The 23,190-nt window shown below is 36.7% G+C and overlaps 3 protein-coding genes across 4 annotated transcripts; 2 read left to right on the forward strand and 1 right to left on the reverse strand.

Moving 5' to 3' along the window:
• The first annotated feature begins 954 nt into the window (after window positions 1–954).
• Window positions 955–7,602, forward strand: Ald1 (fructose-bisphosphate aldolase). Of its 2 annotated transcripts, XR_001338904.3 has the most exons (6): window positions 955–1,059; window positions 4,770–4,979; window positions 5,071–5,514; window positions 5,616–5,969; window positions 6,572–6,727; window positions 7,078–7,166. XR_001338904.3 is itself a non-coding variant. In XM_014349401.3 (5 exons), the coding sequence occupies exons 2-5, from the start codon at window positions 4,773–4,775 to the stop codon at window positions 7,168–7,170; spliced, it is 1,098 nt and encodes a 365-aa protein (XP_014204887.2). In that variant the 5' UTR covers window positions 955–1,059; window positions 4,770–4,772; the 3' UTR covers window positions 7,171–7,602. The 2 variants fall into 2 exon arrangements, 1 of the variants encoding a protein (XP_014204887.2); XM_014349401.3 differs by lacking the exon at window positions 6,572–6,727 and having other exon boundaries at window positions 7,078–7,602.
• A 771-nt stretch (window positions 7,603–8,373) lies between these two features.
• Window positions 8,374–10,087, forward strand: slx1 (structure-specific endonuclease subunit SLX1). The gene is made up of 3 exons (XM_014349377.2): window positions 8,374–8,589; window positions 9,173–9,224; window positions 9,312–10,087. Exons 1-3 carry the CDS (start codon window positions 8,408–8,410, stop codon window positions 9,912–9,914), a joined length of 837 nt encoding a protein of 278 aa, XP_014204863.2. The 5' UTR covers window positions 8,374–8,407; the 3' UTR covers window positions 9,915–10,087.
• A 2,743-nt stretch (window positions 10,088–12,830) lies between these two features.
• LOC149373475 (uncharacterized) lies at window positions 12,831–14,201 on the reverse strand. The gene is made up of 2 exons (XM_089597085.1): window positions 14,175–14,201; window positions 12,831–13,064 (listed from the first exon to the last, which is right to left on the reverse strand). The coding sequence occupies exon 2, from the start codon at window positions 13,062–13,064 to the stop codon at window positions 12,831–12,833; it is 234 nt and encodes a 77-aa protein (XP_089453211.1). The 5' UTR covers window positions 14,175–14,201.
• Between the last annotated feature and the right edge of the window lie 8,989 nt (window positions 14,202–23,190).

Below are 23,190 nucleotides of genomic sequence, written 5' to 3' on the forward strand. Positions count from 1 at the left end.
TTCAAACTTTTTTAAACACATTTTTAAAATACTTGTATTGGAGTGAAAGGTGAGGAAGTAATCGAAAAAGCAAAAAAATCATTGCACCGAAATTTCACACATTTTAAACTAAAATTTATGACCCAAAACAACTCGATTTCCGAAATAACGAATGCTTTAACATAAAAACCACACATCATTAGGCAGTTTTATCCCCAAGCTCTTAACAATATATATAAAACTAAAAATACCATAACATTACACGAAAAAATCGTCACCTATGGAAGAGGATAAAAATAGCGAGGGAAAACAAGCTATAGTCTACAGAGAGTAAGAATAAAAAAAGGGAAGAGGAGGAGAACGGTATATGCGATGAAAAAAAAAAGAGAGAGAGGAAGAGGTCGATAGCGCTAGATCGATGGGTGAAACGGCAGTCAAGTCTATAATTACGAGACCCTCGACTTTGACCCTGCGCCGATTGCACGCCCGCATATTCAGCGAACCGATCGCATTCATCTCTTATTCCATGAACGCCGCGGCAAGTATCCTCTAGTGAACCAAATAAACCGAGAAGAAAAAAAAAAGGTATGATCGACAACAATAATGTGGGTGATGAAAATTCAGGGGAGCGACGCACGATAGAGGAAAAGAGGAGGAAAAAGGCGGGCGCTGAAGGTGCCCTCGGCTGACCTTCAAGCTTCATACAGCCGGCACCTCAAGGCCCGTCGAGCCTCTCCATCTCCTGGACCGACTCGCCGATCGACGGGGCTCCTCTTTTCCAATCGTTTCGATTATTTTCCAGAAAATCGGCATTATCGGCAACCGATTTCAAAAATCGGCCGCAAAAAAAGCGTGTGCGCGCAAGCTCCGAAAGCTCGCGCCATTGGCGCAGTGACTCCTCCTTCTCTTCGCCCCTCTCTGCTCGCCCGGCGTGCAATCATCGGGGAGAGAGAGGCAGCTTGTATAGCAGACGGCGCTCAGTCGCTCGCTCGCCTGTCACACGACTGGATCCCACGCCGCACCTCGTTCTCTCGTACTCATCTTACCCCGTTGACGGACACCAGATAATCCAACCAACACGTAAGTCGAGCAACCGTTGCTTTATCACTCGTTGTCTCTTATCCATAGCCCCCTTCCCCTTCCCACCCCATTGTTTATTGCCGAAGGGAGCTTTTAACGATTGTCAAACTGTTTGTTACGTGCACGTTCGATTATAGGTGTATGTCACACCTCTCGGCTGGCTGACCTTGACTGACATTCGGAGCAGTATACGTGCGCGCGCTTGGCTGTACTTGGATATTGTACTCCACTTTAGAGACGCAATGCGTGATGCTTTCTTTTTTTTTTTTTATTTTTTTTTTTTTTTGAAGAAAGATAGGCACGCTCGCGTTGGATGATGTAATACTGGAGAAAAATCGACGTGGAAAGCGTACTTTCCTTTCACGATTATATTATAATACGTATAGGTACGTGATGGTGTTACGTAATAGTCTGAAAATTGTAATATGACTTTGGGCACCAATGACAATTGAGATTTTTACGTTACGGTTCGAACAAATCGTTTGTTCGTGTGCTAATATTGCGCGTGGGGATAAGGCACGTGTGAATCGTGATTACTTTTGTATTGTGGGTAAAACGTGTACAGGTGTGTGCCACCAGTGCGCAAAAGCTGGAGTTTATATCGTTTTTATTTTGCTTTTTGTTTGGGGGAGGAAACAAAAATTTGGCCGAGCCAGTTTGCAATCAAAAGTTAAAGCAATATATTAACCACACAGAAAGGTAATTTTGATCAAAAAATGATTCAACAAACTTGTTTTTACACTTACACTTTACACTTCAAAACTTGCACGGTCCATTGTATTCATCGGCCCATCGCGTTCAAAAACACACAACATTTCGATACACATCTCGTGGGAGGGGAAGGCTAATTCGCTGTGTATTATTTATTTTTGTTCGCACCTACAGAGCTTTTTACAACCAAATCGTGCGTGAAAAACAGCCCAAAACACATAAAATATGAAAAAAAAAAAAAAAAAAAAAAAAAAAATCTGTCAGTGGAAAAGAGATCGAGTCACGCCAAAAATCGCCCCTGTCTCTCTTGGGAGAACTATAGAGCTTTCTAAATTATGTACATCCTCATTTTCTGCGCGTTCGCACCCAAGTCCATCTTGTTATCTTTCTTCGCGTACACACAAAGCCTCTTGCGTCATCGATACTCTCTTTGCGCGTATGCTCTTTTTGCCTTCGATTTTCGTCTTTTTTTCTCTCTCTCTTTAGCATACCGTGGTTATATAGTTTTACAATCATCCATTTTTTATGCTAAAGTCAACTGTTTCATCTGCACATTTTACGATCTTACATCGTTATTATCTCATTACTATTTTGTCTGGCTGATATCGATTTTTTTTATACACAATAAATTTTAAACGCGTGAAATGTAAGTAACGTACATTTTTTTTTGTTTACAACTACGTTTAATGCATTGTTAAAAAACGCTTCGTATATATTATCATGTTATTTTTTGATGCATGATCTTATCATTAACTTAAATATTGACATGAATAACGTTTAATTAAGCAATATACCAATCAAACACATCCTCGAAAGACTTTGGCCCTATAGCCAAAAGAGAAAAAAAAATACCATCATGCCGTGAAATGAAAATTTGGTAAAACGCTGCAATGCGCTTCTTCTCTTTCTTGTACAAGTATATCAATATTCATGTCCCTTTTGACTCTATTCCGAGCTTTTTGACCATCGAAATAATTAACAATTTGGTAAGAGATTGTCACGTTACACGTACATATACACATATCTAAGTACACAGTAATAATAAAATTTCACTATCGGTGTATAAAAATAGGCACGTTCGCGCGGTAGGATGAGCAAATGTCATCCACGAGAGCATGGCACGAAGGATGATTTCGTCAAGTAGCGATTGATTGGCAGCTGCGGTTGTTTTTTCTTCGTGGCACACTGCAGATCATTGCTTACATGACACGTGTTAAAACTGTTCATATATATTATACTCCCTCCCTAAATTTCATGCGTTCTTTTCAATGTTCATAGGTATACCTTGTTTACCATTTTCACGGGCCATATTTCGAGTTGATTATGAATATTATTATTGTTATTGTATAATTATATCGGGGATGATGAAATTTAGATTATTTTTGCATCAAGCTGATGTTCATTCATTGAAGTTGCACTTTTAATTCATAATGATTATATCACCCAAATAGTAGGTGATGTTATATATATTATATTATTCCTTGTAAATGTCACGAGGCATCAAAGAAAAAAAATATCAAGTTTTTCTCTCTTTATAATATGAAGTCGTAAGTACTCCTGTTTGTTTTCGACGTCACAAAAAAGATTACGTAAATGAAAAGAGGTCGATAACCTGTACCTACGACCATGTAAAATAAAAAAAATAAAAAAATAAGGATGTATGTATTTCTAAGCACGATGATAAGTACTTAACAACGCGAGACGAGAGAGAAACGTAGCGCGCAAGCGTCCCATCTAATCGATCCATTTTCCGTATAGTATACTCGTATGAGTATAAGGTATAACAGCTGGGCAAGTGACGAGGGGCGAAAGTGAAATTGTTTGTGCTGGGTGACCTTGGGCGTGTACGTGGAGGACAATTCTGACTTGAAACGTGTGTGAAGATGCTGTAGCTTTGGGAATATGTATTGAACTTTCATTTCAAATGCTTATTCATTATTTTATGCGTCACAATACGGAAAAAAAAATTATCAGTATTTTCATTGTAGCGTAACAATTCAAAAAAACATAGTATTTTAGCTGTAATTTATAACATGTATATTATGCTACACTTTTTCGTTTAAATTGATACAAAGTTGATTTCGTTTCGATACATTATTTTTTATGATGTTTTTCACTCTATTCTTAAAGACAAACTAATACTTACATAAATCAATAGAGAGGGTTTTTGCCTTTCTTCGATTGAGTTTTTCATATTTTTTTTATAGTTTTTTTTTTTTTTTTTTTTTTTGTCCTAAAAACTTCATTCACATGTATTGAAACACATCTACAGCTAACATAACGAGTTTTTGAGAATCGGTTTTATACGAAAAGAAATTAAAACAATACTCATCTGCGTGTATAATGATCAGAAGATGTTATTTAGTGGAATGAAAGCATATACACAACGTAAAAAACATTCTGAGTATATTCAGTTTGTTATCTGTAACTCTTATATCGTTATTGCGTAATACGGAACGAAAAATGGGATGCCGCAAAAGCAACGAGATGAAATTTAAAAAGCCCTTTAGAAATTTTATTTTTTAAGTAAAAATCTACTAATAAATTGAAACTTTAAGCAAATTTAATTTTACCACGTGAAAGGTCATCGACTGTTGTTCATACTTTATAAATATCAAAACATCGAATACTTCAGTTAAAATATTTACCAAAAATTAAAAACACAAGTTAATAGAATAGAAAAATTTTGAAATAATTAATTTATTATTAAAAAAAAGGTCTTTTATTATACTTTTTTTTTTGCAACACTTACGTATTACTTTTAAGTTACAAATGATAAATGTTTGATTTCATAAAGATTATTCACTCGAAAACTAAAGAACAAGATTTGTATAAGCTTACATTTAGGGTGACATCCAGAGCTACCATATCTTAGTACTGCAATACCACTATAGACATTGGTGTACAAACGCAAAAAAAAAAGAAATTCAATTAAATTGTATAAACTACACTTAATAACTTATACCTAATGACCTAAACAATATACCCACTATTTCCAGAAAATGCCCTCCGAAACCTACCTGAAGGCCGACCCCGAGCTGAAGCAGGAGCTCGCCGACATCGCTCGGCGGATCGTAGCTGCCGGTAAGGGTATCCTCGCCGCCGACGAGTCAACCGCGACGATCGGCAAGCGCCTCCAGCAGATCAACACCGAGAACAACGAGGACAACCGCAAAGCATACAGGCAGCTCCTCTTCACAACGAACAAGGTACAAAAGATATAAATACATTTTCGCACCGCACAATTTTGGCTTGTACCATTGAAAAAAAAAATATATATATATATTCTTCTACTCCAAGGACGTGATAAGCCAGCACATATCCGGCGTGATCCTCTTCCACGAGACTCTCTACCAGAAGGCAGACGATGGCACGCCCTTCGTCGACCTGCTCAAGGAGCGCAACATCATCCCCGGGATCAAGGTGGACAAGGGTGTCGTCCCGCTGTTCGGCACCGACGACGAGTGCACGACCCAAGGCCTCGATGATCTCCAGGCCCGCTGCGTCCAGTACAAGAAGGACGGCTGCCACTTTGCCAAGTGGCGCTGCGTCCTCAAGATCAAAAAGGACTGTCCCTCGAAGCTCGCCATCCTCGAGAACGCCAACGTGCTCGCCCGCTACGCCTCGATCTGCCAGAGCGCGAGGATAGTGCCGATCGTCGAGCCCGAGATCCTGCCCGACGGCGACCACGACCTCGCCAGGTGCCAGCAGGTCACCGAGGAGGTGCTCGCCGCCGTTTACAAGGTATAGGCCACCCCCACCTAGCTATGATTCAAATAAGGACATCATATACATATAATATAGCTTGTATGATAAACATCCGTCCTTTTGCGGGTGTAATATAGGCACTGGCCGATCACCACGTCTACCTCGAGGGCACCCTCCTCAAGCCGAACATGGTGACCCCGGGCCAGAGCTGCCCGAACAAGGCCAAGCCCGAGGAGATCGCCTTCGCGACGGTGACCGCGCTGTCGCGCACCGTGCCCCCGGCGGTGCCCGGCATCACCTTCCTCAGCGGTGGCCAGTCCGAGGAGGAGGCTTCCATCAATCTCGATGCCATCAACAAGTGCCCGCTCAAGAAGCCCTGGGCCCTTACCTTCAGCTACGGCCGCGCCCTTCAGGCGTCCGTGTTGCAAGCTTGGGGCGGCAAGAAGGACCAGGTGGCCAAGGGGCAAGATGAGCTCATCAAGCGAGCCAAGGTATTACGGGGCGCACTCGCCCTTGTCAGTATATATAGACCTGCCGTGTTTAACTTTTATGGTTGACCTGTAACTTGAACCATTTGTAGATTCGGTTTGCTTTGTCATGATTCAGCGGGGTGCCCGTTGTTTTATGTGTATATCATCAGGAAATAACGAGCACCCCAGTAACAAGCGGTATATAGATGTTTCACGTCAATAGTTGCTAACTTTGTTTATTAACGCACGCACCTACGTTGCAAGTGCCGATTGTAGTGTTTAATATTTATTGAGCATTTTTTTTTTTTTTTATTCGTACCTTTTGGAGTTGAATATTATTAGTACGCTTCGATTCAATAGCTTTTATTGTTCCTGTACCGCTGTTTGGAGGTAAAAAAAAGCTCGTAGTAAATTATAGTTATTTTCAGTAGTTTTCAGTCTTATTTCCCAAGTTTATTACTCCCTGTCGCTTAGCACTTGAAAATTATTAACCACTCGTGTCTTTGAATCGTCAAAAAAATTTTTTAATCTCAAGTACTATGCCTCCCTGTAATATTTTTAGTAGTTTAGTTGCATGCGATTGTTTTTTTTTTTTTTTTTTTGTTTTGCTCGTCTTCACACAGGCCAACGGCGCAGCCTGCCAAGGCAAGTACGTGGCCGGCAGCATATCCAGCTTGGCGGGCAAAACCTCGCTCCACGTTAAATCACACGCATACTAAAAACACACCCAAAAATCAAATACACCTCTTGTCACAAGTCATTTTGTTTTTCTTCACAAGGTAAGCACGAGATACCTGGAAAGCAGAGATTTTGCGTTACACGAGATAATTTCATGCAGTGCGATGATAAAGCTTTTTAATAGAGCTTTTTGTATGAACTTAAAAAACATAAGATTTGGCCTAAATTTCACGAGTACATGATACGATGAAAAAATGAAAAATCTCTGCTTGACGATCCAACATCTTTTTGTATTTATATAAATATACATCTTACTTGTATTGTGCTTGATTGTAATACATTATCTGTATAACCTACTTGAGTTACTGCAATGTTTTCTTTAATTCTTCAAACACGTCTCGGTAACCATCGCGAGACTTTATTTGTAAATTGAAATTCTTGAATTTTACAGGCAAACAGCGAAGCAGCTCTTGGAAAGTACGCCGGTGGTGTTGCCGGAGCGGCCGGCGATGCTGCCCTCTTCGTCGCAAATCATGCTTATTAAATTGTTAAAAAAAATATGAAAACAAAAAGCACGCAGAATATAAGACAAATATCTACCTGAGAAAAAATAAAATAAAATATTACTATCGTTACCAAACAAGTCAAGAATAAAAAAACACGATGACAATGTCGGACATGAACTGAAATCACGCGCGCGCGACATTTATGTTTTGGGTGGCATGCGTGGAAAAGTGAAGATATTTTTTCCGTATATACACGTTCAAGCGAATGACACAGAAAACAAGGAATGTTGGTACATCAGGCCAATGCAGCATGTATAAAAATTGTTTCATGGATTTTATTGTGTTGTTCGTATCATCGAAAGTTAATTTTACCAGTGAAAACTGTTAAGTTTTCCGATTGTTGTAATTATTTATATTACTATTATATTTTTGTTTTTCTGTTACAATAAAGAAAAATCTCCCTGTAAGAATGATTATTGTTTGATTTCTTATGCTTCGATTCTGTTTTTTTTTTTTTTTTTTTTTTTTTTTTTTTTTTTTTTTTCCAAGCTCAATCATGTAAATTTGCAAACTCAAGAAATCATCGATGCCGAAAAGTGGTGCCGCCTGATGCAACATCATCGTTCCATTGTTGCATAAATCGTTTTTTAAGTTTTTTAAGTCTTACCAATGATCTATATATTTTCAATCATATGTGTAATATATCAAACGTCGATATGTGAGTCATTAATACTGTTCATATGTAATGTGTATCGAGAAATTATTTATGCTGTAAAAGTGTCTTGTTGGAGGGTCATATAAAAATGTTGTTGATTAAAAATATAACAGTAGTCAAATAATTAAATATATTAGATGATTATGTAAAATACAAAATTATATGTGACAGGTAGTTTTAAAAATAATCCGTTATTTACGAGGATACTCTGAAAATATAAAAATTGTTGCTGAATTGTATCTCTCATGTTTTATTCATTTGTAAGTACGATTATTCAATATATTGTGGAGGATGTATATTATATTCTAGTGCGTTGTAAAATCTTTTTATCTCCTACCTAAGTTCAAACTAATTAATGTTAAATTCACGTGTTACGATCAAGTCAAATAAATATTTGCATCTTAAGAAATATATACATACCTACACTTGTAAAAACTTCGCGGGTGATATTGAAAATATTTGATCAATCTGTCAAACGTCAGTTGAATCCAAGGAACCCGATGGAATCTGGAATTTGGCCGTTTTGAAAGGTTTTTGTTTTGTTTACAGTTTCCCAAGTTATGTCGTGTGAGCCGCAAGTGGTAGAACATTTCTACGGAGTTTATTTACTTTATTGTAAAAACCCAAAGTACAGAGGTAGAACGTACATCGGGTACACGGTTAATCCTAGTAGAAGAATAAAACAACACAATGCAGGAAAGGAATTTGGCGGAGCTTGGAGAACCAGCAATCGCGGACCATGGTGAACATAACCTTGTTTTTTTTTTTTTCTTTTTTTTTAATAAAAGGTTTTTTTTTTTTACTGTTTGTAAAAATATTATGAAAAATTTTCTTGATTTAAAAAAATTGTTTAAACTCAGAGTTTGTGTTATATCTTACGATTATTTATTATCTGTGTACGAGCATATTTACACGATTTTTGCTATTTTTCAACGGTGATTTGCTACTTTATTTATAATCGATTCACTACCGAAGTCTTATTTATCGTCAATACGCCCGAATTCCCTTTTCACAGTGCAAGTGTTACACGATAGTTATTTAAGTATACTTGATGATTACTTGTTTTTAAATCCACTTGTCAAATTAAGATAAAAAGAGCGTAGGTCACGTGATATCTGACACCAAAACACACTTGAAAAAAATCTCCACAACGGAACGCAGAACGGTCCAAATGAATCGAGCTTGACAGGCGCGAAATTTTAAATGACACCTGCAGATTTAATTGGAAAAAAAAAACTTATATCCACGGATACTAGAACGTAATTAAAATATTTGAAAAGGGTAGGAAAAAACGTCATTCGTAAACTTTGTCTAATGAATTTCAGGGTGATGGTACTAACAGTTCACGGGTTTCCCAACTCAACTGCAGCCTTGCGGGTAAGTCGCGAAAAGAACGCAGCCTGTAGAAAGTGAAATGTACCTTGTTGGGAAAAAAAGCCGAAAAACGTGCAACAACAATTTCAGTTCGAGTGGGCCTGGCAGCACCCGGAGCTGAGCCGTCGTTTGAAGCACGTGCCGAAGAAAAAGACTCGACAGAAAACCATCGACTACAATCTCTTCGTGCTCTCGGAGATGCTCAAAGTTGGCCCGTGGTCTCGACTACCGCTCACCTTGCGTTGGGTGGACGACGACTTTGGCCAGTCCCACTCGACCCAGGTCAGTCCGCCCTTGCACATGCCCATCGTTTACGGGAAGGTCGTGTCGAAAAAGCCCGAAGGCGCCTCAAATAAGACAGACAAGTCGGAGACAGCGAAAAACCGTGGAAAAGAAAATGAAATCGATAACGATGCGGAGGAGTCGGTCTGTTCGATTTGCTCGACGTGGGTTGATAAGGGCGATCGAATCACTTGTATAAAGTTGAGTTGCCGGCTAGTTTCGCATCTCGTTTGCTTGGCCGAGTCTTTCACAGGTGGGACCGGTATGATTTTGCCGGTCGAGGGGTCGTGTCCACTTTGCCACAGCGAGGTGCTATGGGGGGATCTGATTAGAAAAAAAATCGGATGCAATATGCACTACAACGGAGAGGAGGACGACGATGAGTCCGACTATGGTGACGATTCCGATTGAGTTGAAAACTTGTGTGTTTACTTAAAATTCATACTTTTTTACGTCTCCAAGACGGTATTTATTTATTTTTTATCAAATTGTTTTTTTGGTGCAATTTTAATGTTTATTAATAGATTTACAATTTATTTAAAAACTTATTTATGACAATGTGAGTGTATATTTTTTGTCTAAGTATCTGACATTAAAGAATTTCGTATTTTATTAGTAAATTATATTTCAACCGATTTTTATTCCACGTCAATCAATCGAATGCCTGTCTGTTCCAAATAACGCTCGTCGTTAATTTTATTCATTGGGCCAGTGTGGCTGACCTACTTATCAACGGAAAACATGAATTTAATGAAGTATTCATCTATTCATTTCATATACGTGCGTAAATAGATTGAAAAACTTGGTATACGTGATATAGAAATCAAAAAAATTACTAACAGTTTAGTGTGTGGAAGACTTCTTAAACTCTTCCAACTGATTTTTATGTATATATTTTTTTTTTTTTTTTTTTGTACTGTATCTATCATACGTACGCTTGTAGAATAAACTAATTCATGACAGTGCACTCGTTCTTTACGTTCCGAATTCATAATAAGCATTGCAAACTGCAGATTTATTCTTTGAATAATTCATAACTTAAAAATATACATAATATTATACGGTTTCAGTCAACATTTTTTTTAGAAATCAAATTGCTCTGGATAAAATAACATAACGTTAAATATATTGTAACAAACTAATAATGTTTATTTTCGTAATATCCGACAGAAATGTTTTCTAGATTGTCTTTTTAAATTCTATGAGTTGGGCACAATACAAAAATTAAAAAAAAATTGTCTTAAACAATTACGGAAATCATTTATTAAGGAAACAAAATAAACTCCCGTTTATCGAAAATTTTTTTGAAGGAGTCCTGAGATTCAACTGATTACGCACTACACACTACATTAACCACAGCAAAAGTACTACTTTCAGTCAAAAAACAAAAAAAAATGACCTATTGTACGTCATCCTAAATTGTAAAACCATATAAATGTCACTAGAATAGCAATTGATTTATTATTATTTTTTCTTTTTCATTCATCAATGAGAAATTACAAGGCTTAAATTTTTTTTTTTTTTTTTTAGTTACCAATCACTACAGTCACGTAAACACACACGGTACTTATAAATGGCGTTGAAAAAAGAGAAAAAGAAAAAAAAAATTACCAAACATTAAAAAGAAAACTCGGCTCGCCCGTGAAAAGCGCAATAACAGTTGGCATGAAAAAAAAAAAAAAAAAAATATCCTTCAGCGCACCGAGAGAGCGTCAAAGGCACTCTAATTAGCCTCGTAACGCGCGCAAGCCTCGCAAAAAGAAAAAAAGAAAGAAAAAAATAATAACAAGTCACGCGTGAAAGTGTCGTCAAACGTATTTCGCTATGCAGTAAACCTCTAAGTATATATATATCTAGTAATATGCCACAGCCTCATTGGGCGCATTGTTGTACGGCGTGTGCATATGCAATTAGCGCAAGCACGTGTGTCGCACTTTGTACCGTTACGATACACGCGCGCGCTGCTCTTTCAAAAAAGATTCCCATCCATTCATATACATATATATATATATGTAGGCACTGATGTGTACCTACATATTTTATACCTATATTCCCTTTAACCTCGGAAACGTCAATTTCACCAGCCAGGCGCATACGAATTACTTGACGCGCAAATTTATTCGACCAAAGAAACGACGCAGGGCCAATGTCAAAGTTGTAAGTGAGACTATGTCTGGCCATCGAAAAAGAATGTAACGGCACAATACTGTGTAGTGGGCCGGCCGGACTCCTTTTTTTTTCTTTTTTTTTTTTCTTCTTCGATGCCCACCGATTTAATTTTCCATCCCGCGATGAGCTTACGGGTATCGTGTGTGCACATACAGGTAGGCGTTTTTGGTGACAGACTATAATTATAATGAGCCTCCGCTGCTTCCCGCTGAGACGGTTAGGAATGTTATTCGGCAGGTCAACTGTAAATGTTGCGTGTGTGCGGGTATCAATGAGTTTGACACATATTTTTTTATTTATAACTGCTTTTATTATTACCACTAAAGTGTTATGGTATATGGTATACAAAACTAATATTTACAGGTTCTTCTTTTCTCTCTTTTCGTAGGCTTTATTTTATTATTATTATTATTTTTTTTTTCAACGACGAATGGATTACGAAATAACCACTGATTTTATTTACAAACCGATTTTCAACAAATATTTGTCACCTAAAACATTTTTTTTTTTTTTTCGTGGGGGTATTTACGAATTACATAAATTGCACGAGTGCTATTTTAGTAAATACATAAATAAATTATTAAGTGAGTAAAATTATTTAAACAGGCCATTTTTCTTTAATTTTTAATAAAATTATTCGTTAATAAATAAATAAGCTAACAAATCGATACACATTAAATTGTAAAACGTAAAAAAAACTAGGATAAATTTGTTTTAACTAAAAGTAATTGTAAAAAAAAGCTTAGTTAATGAATTATCATACCAGAACCAATACCATTGATTTTGTTGATACTCTTTTAACTTACACCTTTAAATCATCGGTTACTTTGCCAAAAGAGCGACTACTAATATTATCCTGTAGATAAACATACATTTATTTATTTTCTGCCAATCGATACAGGTTCAGTTTGAAGTACCACTAAATCATTTTTAAAATTAAAAACGTAGCCGGAACGACTATTTACATGTATTTTCCATGTACAGGCCATTAATCGCAAGTCGTGTACATCAAAGTTGGAATACGACATGGTAATATATGGTGACACACGGACATGAATCATAATGGCGGAAAAATTCCGATAAATCTCCGAGTTGCCTACAGCGAATGTATAATATTTGGTAACGATAGTTTACTCTATATGTTTTTTTCCAATCTGATTAGTAAAAGTCCGGAAGGAGGTCGTAGTCGTCCTCGTAATCCACGCCCGGCGGGACGAAAATGCCGCCCAAAAAGTTGGACAAGTTCTCCCCTAAGCCCATCGCCGAGGCTAAGCCGAATATCAGCCTCATCACGAACAGTCGGACGAAATTGATGGTCGACGTTTCGGACTGGGCCTGCAGTTGCCTCCTCGAGTCGTCCAGATTCGTTTGACCGCTCGTTAGGCACAGCATCTAATAATTCGAAAAACAAATGTGATTCTTTTTTAAGATTATGGTTTTTTCCAAAAAAAAAAAAATCATGGAATTCATAATTTATAACCGGTTAAGTATATGTTGGGAATACCATAAATAGATGGTGATTTTGTCACGAGAATTTTCTTAAAGGTTTAAATGTTAAAAATATGATAACGATAATTGGAGTGCATTGTATATTTTGGTAATATTAACAAAACTGAGTAGTCAAGTGAGGTATTTTATATATAAAATGGAAATAGAGTTAGTACAGAGGTACAGCTTTTTAAAATAGATATACTAATATTTCAGCCCTTTTGTTTTGGCGTTTTTATAGTATAATTTACACATGCGTTTGAAGTGGTGATAAACGATCATTGGAAAACTTTTATTTGACTACAGATTTACTGTGCGCGATGACCTGGTTTAAAAAAATGTTCTCATCGGAATATTAAATTCTTCTGAAAACGTATTGATGTAGATCAACGTGAGAAATTTCCAATCCATTATGTTATTAACGCTTGTAAGTACATCATAAGAAAAAGCACCGAGCACCATCATTAGTGCAATTTAGTCATTACGAAAATGTAAGACGAAGGTTTTCCTGCGATGAAGTAAACCTCTTTCCCTGTATTTTATGATAATAATTTTACGTTAAATGCATTTACCACCGCAACTATAAATTCATCTTAGCACCACAGTTTAAAATCCATACATGTATTTATATTTTTTTAACTTTCTCAAAAATTGGTGAAAAAACTTTATTTATATAATGTTAATACTTGTATTAATATTAATGGATAGTAAATTTTTTTATATTAATTTACATACAGATTAAAAAATAATTTTTTATACCTCGTGTTTCAAAATTTCCATAAAATAACAATAGATTTAAGGCAATTCTTGCATCGAAAGGATAAGAAGTGAAATACGTTTCATCAAAGTAATATGTCGAAAAATGTATGTATTAAATATCAATGGGTTAATTTTGTTTTATCAACTAATCGGTTTCATTTATAGTTTCACGCCTACTTCTTACTTTTATCGCAAAATACCTACGGCTAAAATGTGCTTGATATAAAAATGATTATGTTGAAAAAAAAAACTTACGCTCAAACAAATTGAAAGCACAAACAGCGCAACTCTTTTGCACTCCATTTTTCTTGTAATTGTCGATAATTTAATTTTTCTTTCTCAATAAAAAACTCAAAAACAACCCTGTACAACTATGCAGTCAGTATCGGCAGTCAAATCGAATTTTCAAGACTTCAAACAAAAAAAATCGGTAACAATATCACGAGAATTGCTGCACTAGATATAATACACACTCGATAGTGCGAGCTCCACGCGCCAACTGATCCGATCGACCATCATCGGCAGCAACAACAGGAGGATAAGCATACAGCATTGCACGCTCTCCGCTACAACAGGAGTATATGGTACACACTGCCTCTTCTCCTTCTCCAATTTTTTTTTTTTTTTTTTTTTTTTTTTCCCCTTTTCTTTTCTCTCGAGCGCTTGTATATTTGTACACAGCTTTTTATTCGACGAAGGGAGAAGCGAGACTACCGACAACAACAACAGGTGGAGCAGAGAAGGAGCTGATGGAGAGGAGAAATAGTTGCTTATGGATATTTCACGATTAACGGTATAGTGGCTGTTACATTGCGGCCTGTAGCCGCGGGGTGTACCCAAATGCTCGACGGCGGGTGAGTATAAAGAAAAAAAAGAGAAAAAGAATTTAAGTACGTGTACATATGTATAACTACTTGTTATCGACCGCGATCGAGAATTGATTGTTCTTACTTACCTGCTTGATTGATGTACGGTATAAATATAGGTGTTGCTACCGAATTTGTGATCGGTCCATTTAACGAAGGGGAAATTTGCTAAGAACGGGTTATTTGTTCATTGCTGTTGTTTTTTTTTTTTTTTTTTTTTTTTTCAATTTTATAGAAATAGAAAGTACTTTGGGATTAAAGTACGTATTGTAGTTGTATTATTATTCACATAGTTTTTAATAATTTTAAGAAAATTTTATTTTTATTTTCCGATGGGTAGTATCGGTATGGATTGACACTTATTTATTTAGGTACAACGATATCTCAAACTGTTTTGCTTGAAAGTGTACAAAATTGAACATAACATAAATAATGTAAATAATTTACATTCAGACTGTAATTTAGCACGTAATGTGATTTTGTTGGAGATAATAAATAAAAATTCAGCGTGAGGTGTGATTTAAACTTAAAAAAACCTTAAAGTTCTCAGCTGAGCCATGAGATGGCAGTTGCGTTTTCTTTTCGTGCCGATATTGAAAGAAAAAAAGAGTATTTAGATTAAAAGCTATGAAATCCATATAAATAACACGAATGAAGGAAAATAATCTGTTGAAGTTATAAATCACGTTACAATAATTTTACTAAATCATAGTGAACTTTATTATTGGAAAAAATTTAAATTATTTTTAAAATCATCTCTGATAAAAAAAAAGTGTTATCATTTGAAGTTTAAATTGTCCATTATAATAAATTTAATTAATAGATGGAGCAAAAAAACTTAAAGAAGTTTTTACTAAATACCAATATCAGGTTCCTAAATAATTTCAAAAATAATAATAATAAATTAGACATGCCAATTCGAGTAAATCTAATGGAAAAATAATAAAATTCGACACGATTACGAATATTGAATAAGTATAAATTTTTTAATTTTGATGAAAAATACATTATTTCCTAAGAGTAACGCAAACAATAATTACAAGACAGTCGTATAAAAAACACATTTATTTCCCGAGGAAATTTCACTGACAAAAAAAAAAAAAAAAAAAAAAAGTACCACACAAGTGAAGCAAAATCAAACGTTCGTACAACCGTCGTGATTAACCCCTTAACGTCAGCTTTTCAGACCGATATTACTCTCGTAACGGGGTTAAAAAAATTTCTCCAGGCTCGCATCCTAGATTATTTATCATTTCCTATTCTCCGTCTCCCTTACATCGTTCGATCATTCTGCTTCTCACTCACGTGTATACCGATTCTTGCATCGTCACTGGATCATCAAAAGTTCGTTCATACGTGCGACTTGATAAAAATCGATTGCCACCATTCACATCAATTACTTGGAAAGGGTACCGTGCCGGACCACATTTGTTTTTTGCAACTTTTTAAAAGCCGAAATATGTTTTCAATGGGTGGGTTATTTTAACGAGCTGCACTTGCGATCGGATAAGGGCGTGATTACTTTACGTACTTAATGATATAATTTAAAAAAATTAATAAATAAAATTAAAAAATAAGTATTTGTAGGAGATTTTTTTTTTCTTTACTATGAATGCAGTTGTTAGGAAAAAAATTTTTTTTTAGCGACAGTAAGACAAAAAAAGTTTGTGTTAAATATTATGTTTCAAACATTATTCTTGAAAAGCACATACATCGTACTATTAATATCTAGAAAATCTTTTGTTGATCAATGAGTCGTGAAAAAAAAAAAAAAAAAAAAAAAAAAAAAAATTGTTTCAAGAGTCTAAGAACGGTGGCGCAATACCTCATTGAAATCCCGTTCCGCCCCAATCTTCAGTCGTGGGCCAAAGCATGTTGGCGTTATTTTTAATGAGAAATCGATACCATATTCACAATAATCGAGTGCCACAGAGCTGTGAGTCTCTCGTTTTTCCATCGGGTAATCTGCAGCGGTTGTATATATATACACCAGCGTTGTATCAGCGTCAGGAAGTGTCGGGCGCGTGGCCCCCTTTTGCAAATGTCAAGAATGAGAGAAACTCAAGCTTCCAGAAAGAGCTCGCGCGCCTATCACCTGCTGTTTCATTTATGTACTCTTGCACACTTTTCTCGACCATAGTACACCTTCATGGTTCAGCGAGCATGTCATTAGGAACAATTAAGATACGCCGAGTCACGCTATTCGCGATGCTTTTAATTTGAATGTATAACATACATGGGTACTTTAGTGCGAGATTCAAACCTATAATTCGAGCTTTTCTCTTTTCTCACCAAGTGATATTTGATGAAGGTCCGGAAGTGTGGAAAGTTGGACGATTTTTTTTTTTTTTTTTTTACGTTTATGTAGAGCTTAAAATTGATGATGTATGAAGATAAATCGGACGATTAGTAGGTATTTTCAATACCTCACTTGGAAGTTGTGGAGCAAAATAACTATACCGTCCATTACCACAAAATTTAAGTGGGCTGGTAAAGCAAAAATGTTGATTGGCTACATTGTTTGTTGCACATTGATAAAACTTTTGTTGTATAATTCGTACGTAACTGGAATACGTAACGCGTAATAAAGCGACAAAGACGAGTGTTTGCCGAGACAAAATTAATGAATATTCAATAACGGAAAAAAATGTACGAGAATGGCACAACACGTAAAAGGTGTATTTTTTGGAACGTCGAACAAGATGTACATGACTTTACAAAAAAAAAGTACCAATCACTCGTTGGGCTTTTTTTGTGTATTTTTCTTTTTCCTTTTCTATTTTTCTTTAGTCTCGCGTAACCTTTGTCCTACATAATATGTACATTAACAAATCGAGAAAATTTCGTGCTACAAGTCCCACTATAACCGCAAAGACGTGAGCATAAAAGCAAACTATGAAATTAAAAAATCCCGAGAGAAGCAAGAACCATAAAATGCAAAAGTGTCGCGTGTCAAGTGTCACGTGGAAAATTCCTCAACGGCCGACGTTTCAATCCACGAATAACCGTTAACACGAAGAGACTCTCTGGAAATATTTTCTATTTTTAAAATTGCACATGATTTTCAAGTACGCACATGTTGGCGCAGTAAGTATTGTTAAATGCACAAACTGCCATTCGCATATACTTATGCACAAGTTCAACGAGTGGTAAAGGAATAATAGTACCATTTTTCTGGCCGTGTAAATTGTACAACTTGCATTATGCTACACGCGTACAAAATGTTTGTACTCCACTTGAAAATGCGTGACAAAATATAAAAAATGATGAACAAAAACCACTAGAGCTAAGACGTACGTGGTATATATCCATCAGATTATTCATAAACATTGTACAGGACGAACTCATGGAAAAATGGCAAAAAGTAACATTGACTCTGAATTAAAAAATCAAATGTTGCCGATTCTTTTTTTTTTTTCTCAACAAAAATTACAATATAAAATTTCGTTTCTTACTCCTTTTAAACGCATCCTTACACTTTTTACTTGAAAAAGTTTAATAAGCAATAACCGGCAGTTCCATATACCTATAGTTCTTGTTGCTCCTGGTACGTGATGAAAACCACGGATTTTTGGGGAGTGGTAATTGTAAAGCGTTGCACGTAAGCAAGTTTGTAACTAATTTACGATGAAATTGTGGGACTGTAATTGAAACAAATAATATATTTTTCACAGTTGACACGAGTTTTGGATCGTTGAATACCTATATATGCTGTCGAGCAATAACAGTTTCTCACTGAATCCAGAATTGTCGAGCACAGGTACAAATCGAAAATAACCACTCCATCCATGTTGTGGGTGCACATTGTAAGGCCCCGCAAGAGCAGAATCTTGATAACAGGAGGAGAATCCTTCTCACATCAATCAAGTTTTATCAAGCGCGCCAAGTAAATATGTATATGTATACGTGCACGCAAGACGCGCGTGTTTTCATTCAAGATTCAAGGAAGTAGCAAAAAGGCGCGCGTAACGAGCTTTCTCGCTCGTTTTGACCTGGGCGATGGGCATCATTATCCTCGTCGTCATTCGCACTTGGTGAGCAATTTTCTCTCTCGCGCCACACGATGCGTCGAAAAGAGGCACAGTAGCGCAAGTCGGCCGAGAGAGGAAATTGTTGCAGCCGCCGCGTGTGTGTGAGTTGAGACGCCAACGCGGCGAGAGAGCATTTTTTGATGATAATTATTTCTAATTGCCAGTGTGTGGCATATACCTATACTCGCGGCGCTCAGACTTTTGGCGTTTTTGCTTCGTCGAAATGCCGTGTGAAACAATTGGCGATTGTAATATTACTTTTTTTCTCCATCATCTATAATTTCCTGCACATGTAGGTGCCATTTGTTGGACATAGTCATTTGTTATATGGTTGTCAATAGTTATGTGGTTGAAATAATGATTATGGTTATAATTTATTATTATCCTTTAGGTCCTTTCGTAAAGATTAAATTGCATGGGGAGAAAAAAGCGCGTCGATTTTCCATGCTTAAATTAAAATTAAGGACATTTTTAAAAAGGAATATTAAAAATTAAAAAATAAATAAATAAAATGTTAAAGTTAAAGTAAAATGTATTTGTGATTGTGGAAAGGGATGACTATAATTTAATGATGTTCTAATCGTACAAACAAAAGTTATAAAATCAAATTCTTTATACACGCGATTCATGACCTGATTAGATGAATACATTGTATCACATACATCACATATTATATATTACCTATTACAAAAGCAAATTTTTATAAATAATGTAACTAAATAATAAAATACTGTTTGGTATAAATTTGTAAAGGTAATAATGGTAACTAAGCCTGTCAACGATTGTATACGGTATATTCTACTGTTTTACTGCGTTGGCAAAATTTATCGTCCCCCTCGTGAACAAATACACTTATTGTTGATGGAAATAGCAAACGTGCCAAAAGCGCGCGGAAAAAAAAATCCCTGATGAGAAATTAAACTCGATACGTGGTCGTAGGAACCAATTGACGTCACCATATAATAAAAGTATGTGTGCATTGGCGCATTTAAAACCCGTGCTGTACATATATACCTACCCATGAATACGAAGAAGGTCCCAGCACGCGGAGCCCGTAATTATTTTTAGGCCAACGATCGATCGATCTATACCGTGGCGAACAATCATTGATTTCCCCTCGTTGAAAATTATGTTTGCAAACCCCAACGATCACCGGACCATTGTACGATCAATAAATCGGTAAAAACAAATCAACATACAAGCGTTACAAGGACGACCCGCAAACACAGATATTAGTCGCAAGTGCCGACGGTATGTATCCTTATGTATACACGAAGCTCATTGAAGCAAAATCGGCGCGTGAAATATATGTATAGGTATGTAAGCATGGGCGCGCGCTTACGAAACGCCGATTCGCGATCCACAGACGTCAATCGGCACCTTGATTAATGTCATACGTGGCACGTGTTGCGCGAGTGCCGCGAAAAACTTGTCGAGTATACATATAGAGAGGAGGACTCGAAATGCGCGTCGCGCACCTTGGATGCGTGGTGGTGGATTTCAATGGTTGTGTACGTGTATAATATGTATACACACAGAGGGGGATGCCGTAAAAGTAATGCGCGCATAGCGCGGTGGCGGAGGGGAGGACAGGAAGGACAAAACCGGACGCAACGTCCACCGCATAGCCAAACAGTTCCAGAAACGAAGGAAATACATACCTCGCAGTCGGCTTACGCACTTCACTTATCTCTCTATACATGGCCTATCCTATATCCCCGCGCACATCTTCTCATTGACCGTCCGTATAATATATACTTACTATATACGAGCGAGAGCTATGTAGAATAAGTGTTATATACTTCGTATGGTGGCTCGGTTTTCGTTTTCGCATCGCCAACGCCCCTTGTTTCTCGTGTACCTAACATCCCTCTCTCGCCGGTGCGTCCGCGAGCGGCAATATCAATGAAGCCCCGCGCGACCGCTCTCATCTTCCGGTCTTTCCGCTCCTCTCTTCCTCCTTTTTTTTTTTTTTTTTTTTTTTTCTCTCTTCCCCCGCATCTGCGCCTACCATTTCATCCATCCAACTATAACTCCACCTCCTCCTAGTTCCTTTTCCTCTTTCTCAAACTCACGAAGAGGCACGCGGTGTTTGTGTGGGAGATGCAAAAAAACGCGCTTCAATTGGCTGTGGCTATAATGACGCAATTGGATTCGTCGCTCGCTGTTTTGTGTTTTGAGTGCGTGCGGGGGTGTAGCAAGTGAGCTATTTATTTATTTATTTTTTTTTTTTACAAATATTTTACTTACGTGGCAAAAGATTTCAGGTAAAAAAAACAATATTTCCTAAAAAGCATTGTTCATTTAGGATGAAAAAATTAATTACTAGTGTCAATATCATCACGGCATATAATGGCTTTCAAAAAATCATAAATAACATTAAGTAATGTATAACGACCCTCGTACATTCAGTGAACAATTTTTTTTTTTTTTTTTTCCATTACTGGTGGGTATTAAAATATCTCTTTACAAATTTTGCCGCGTGAAAAAAATCTCTTGTCACTCTTGTGGAATAGTCGTGCCTCAAGAGAAATAAATAACAATATATGATGATTGTGTTGGTCAATGTTGACGCTGTTTATTGGTGACTTTAACGCGTGTACAGAAGAAGCTATAAAAAGGTATGTTTGACCGCGTAAAAATACGCTACAAAAGAATGCGAATGACAGGACTAATGTATAAGTATTTATGTTTCTTATGAAAAAAAAAAAAAAATTAAAAAATAAAATTCTTGGATTGTGTCTGGCAGAATTTTCGTCATTTAGTTTTCATTTATAATAAGCTCAAATTTACTGCCGTTAAATATATTTATGTTGAATTGTAACTTTAAAAAATTCAATTTGAGAACAAAAGCCCATGTTAGTGTGCCAATCATCGATTTTATTGTTTTAGAAAAATTTTTTAATGTACAGTTTGACTTTCATTTCCTAACTAGTACTAATTTAACAATACTGCATGGATTCAATTTTTTAATTTGCATTTGCACTTGTATTTTAATGTTATTCACATTACTGCAATTAGTGGTGTAAAAATGTCAAACAAGTAAAAAGAGATAAATTGCATGTAAAATTCAATTTTTGGAAAGATGACACAACAAGTCAACAAATATATTGTTTTTGCCGAACTTAATGAAATAAAGGAGCATTAAAAAGCAAATATACATATAACAACAACCGCACAAATTTGTCGATAAAATTTAATAAAAAATTAATCCCACGGAAACCTCAAAAAAAAACAAAAAAAAAAAAACATGGTGATTCACTTTTACCGACTCGCCTAACTCTCTCCATAAAACCAAAATTAATGCATCCGCACCCACGCATCATTACCGAGCATCAGGAGAAACAACACTCGGCCGGAGAGCGGCGCAAGCTCGTCATTTCCAAAAATACACCCGAATTTTTTCGAAAAAACTACTAACGCGGTATAACATTTGGTTTTGCAGTTCATAGACCTTCGAGATGACAAATGTACGCAATTGTTGATTTATCCCTGACAAGGCTTATCCCACGTGCCATTGCTTTTTTTTGTTTTGTTTTTCGCTGATGGTTCGAGAGATCAGTCAAGAAAATATATACATGTACGGGGAAAAGAGCTTTTTCTCTCAATTTGCAACGTGTGTGTGGGTACCTAAGCCTATATAGCATTGAGAAAATGGATGGACGCGCGCGTCATTTGTTTTCTGCGAAACTTTGGATTTACGACTTCTCGCGGCTAGTTGTTATTTTTTGTATATGACGGAAGAGCTTGCGGATGGAATGAGTGTATGGTCACACGGTCTTTGGCGGAAATAGGAGTGTGACGCCGATGGCGCTCTTATATGGTCGATTTCTGGTGATTTGGATTACTTAATGTTACAGCTTCCGTTTGAGTGCGATGAGCGAGTGATCGTGTAGTCGGGGTATATTTGGACAGTGGAATCCGATGGAATTAGCAGTTGTAAAGGATGAATCGGTTAATTAACATACATCTCAATAATTGAACAAATAGATTTCTTAATTTTTTTCTTTCACGTGCAGAGACGTGAAGAACAAAAAAAAAATTCCATGAACATTTTTCTTACATGGTCAAGCCGACGCGTCGCTCGAATGAAAACCAAGCCATCCGGTGACGAAAGTCGAACAATGCCGTTTTGTTTGCCACCGCTGTAATGGCCCATTACAAAGTGTTACAACCGAGGAGGGAGGAAAAAAAAAAGGGTAACAACAACATTCATCTCCACCACGAGACGATACCCCAATGGCTGTAACGATCGGTTGTGGAGCCAGCAGGTGAGCCCACACAGTGGGGTCGTTCTTGTGCGCGTACAATAATTTATGATGATAGGCACAGTAGAGGGAAAGTGTGGGTGGAGGAGGCAAAGATATAAGAGAA

This window comes from Copidosoma floridanum, unplaced genomic scaffold, assembly GCF_036245765.1.
Source record: "Copidosoma floridanum isolate Cflo_tuat_1 unplaced genomic scaffold, Cflo_Japanese_pri ptg000030l, whole genome shotgun sequence".
Taxonomy (NCBI): Eukaryota; Metazoa; Arthropoda; class Insecta; order Hymenoptera; family Encyrtidae; genus Copidosoma; species Copidosoma floridanum.

What these genes read in the sequence shown, in the direction of transcription:
- LOC149373475 (XM_089597085.1), bottom strand. Translation starts at nt 13,064, where the DNA reads ATGCTGTGCCTAACGAGCGGTCAAACGAATCTGGACGACTCGAGGAGG.
- Ald1 (XM_014349401.3), top strand. Translation starts at nt 4,773, where the DNA reads ATGCCCTCCGAAACCTACCTGAAGGCCGACCCCGAGCTGAAGCAGGAG. An exon ending in TCCTCTTCACAACGAACAAG is followed by an intron (nt 4,980 to 5,070) that starts GTACAAAAGATA and finishes TTCTACTCCAAG; the next exon opens with GACGTGATAAGCCAGCACAT. An exon ending in AGCTCATCAAGCGAGCCAAG is followed by an intron (nt 5,970 to 7,077) that starts GTATTACGGGGC and finishes TGAATTTTACAG; the next exon opens with GCAAACAGCGAAGCAGCTCT.
- slx1 (XM_014349377.2), top strand. Translation starts at nt 8,408, where the DNA reads ATGTCGTGTGAGCCGCAAGTGGTAGAACATTTCTACGGAGTTTATTTA. An exon ending in ACCAGCAATCGCGGACCATG is followed by an intron (nt 8,590 to 9,172) that starts GTGAACATAACC and finishes AATGAATTTCAG; the next exon opens with GGTGATGGTACTAACAGTTC. An exon ending in ACTCAACTGCAGCCTTGCGG is followed by an intron (nt 9,225 to 9,311) that starts GTAAGTCGCGAA and finishes CAACAATTTCAG; the next exon opens with TTCGAGTGGGCCTGGCAGCA.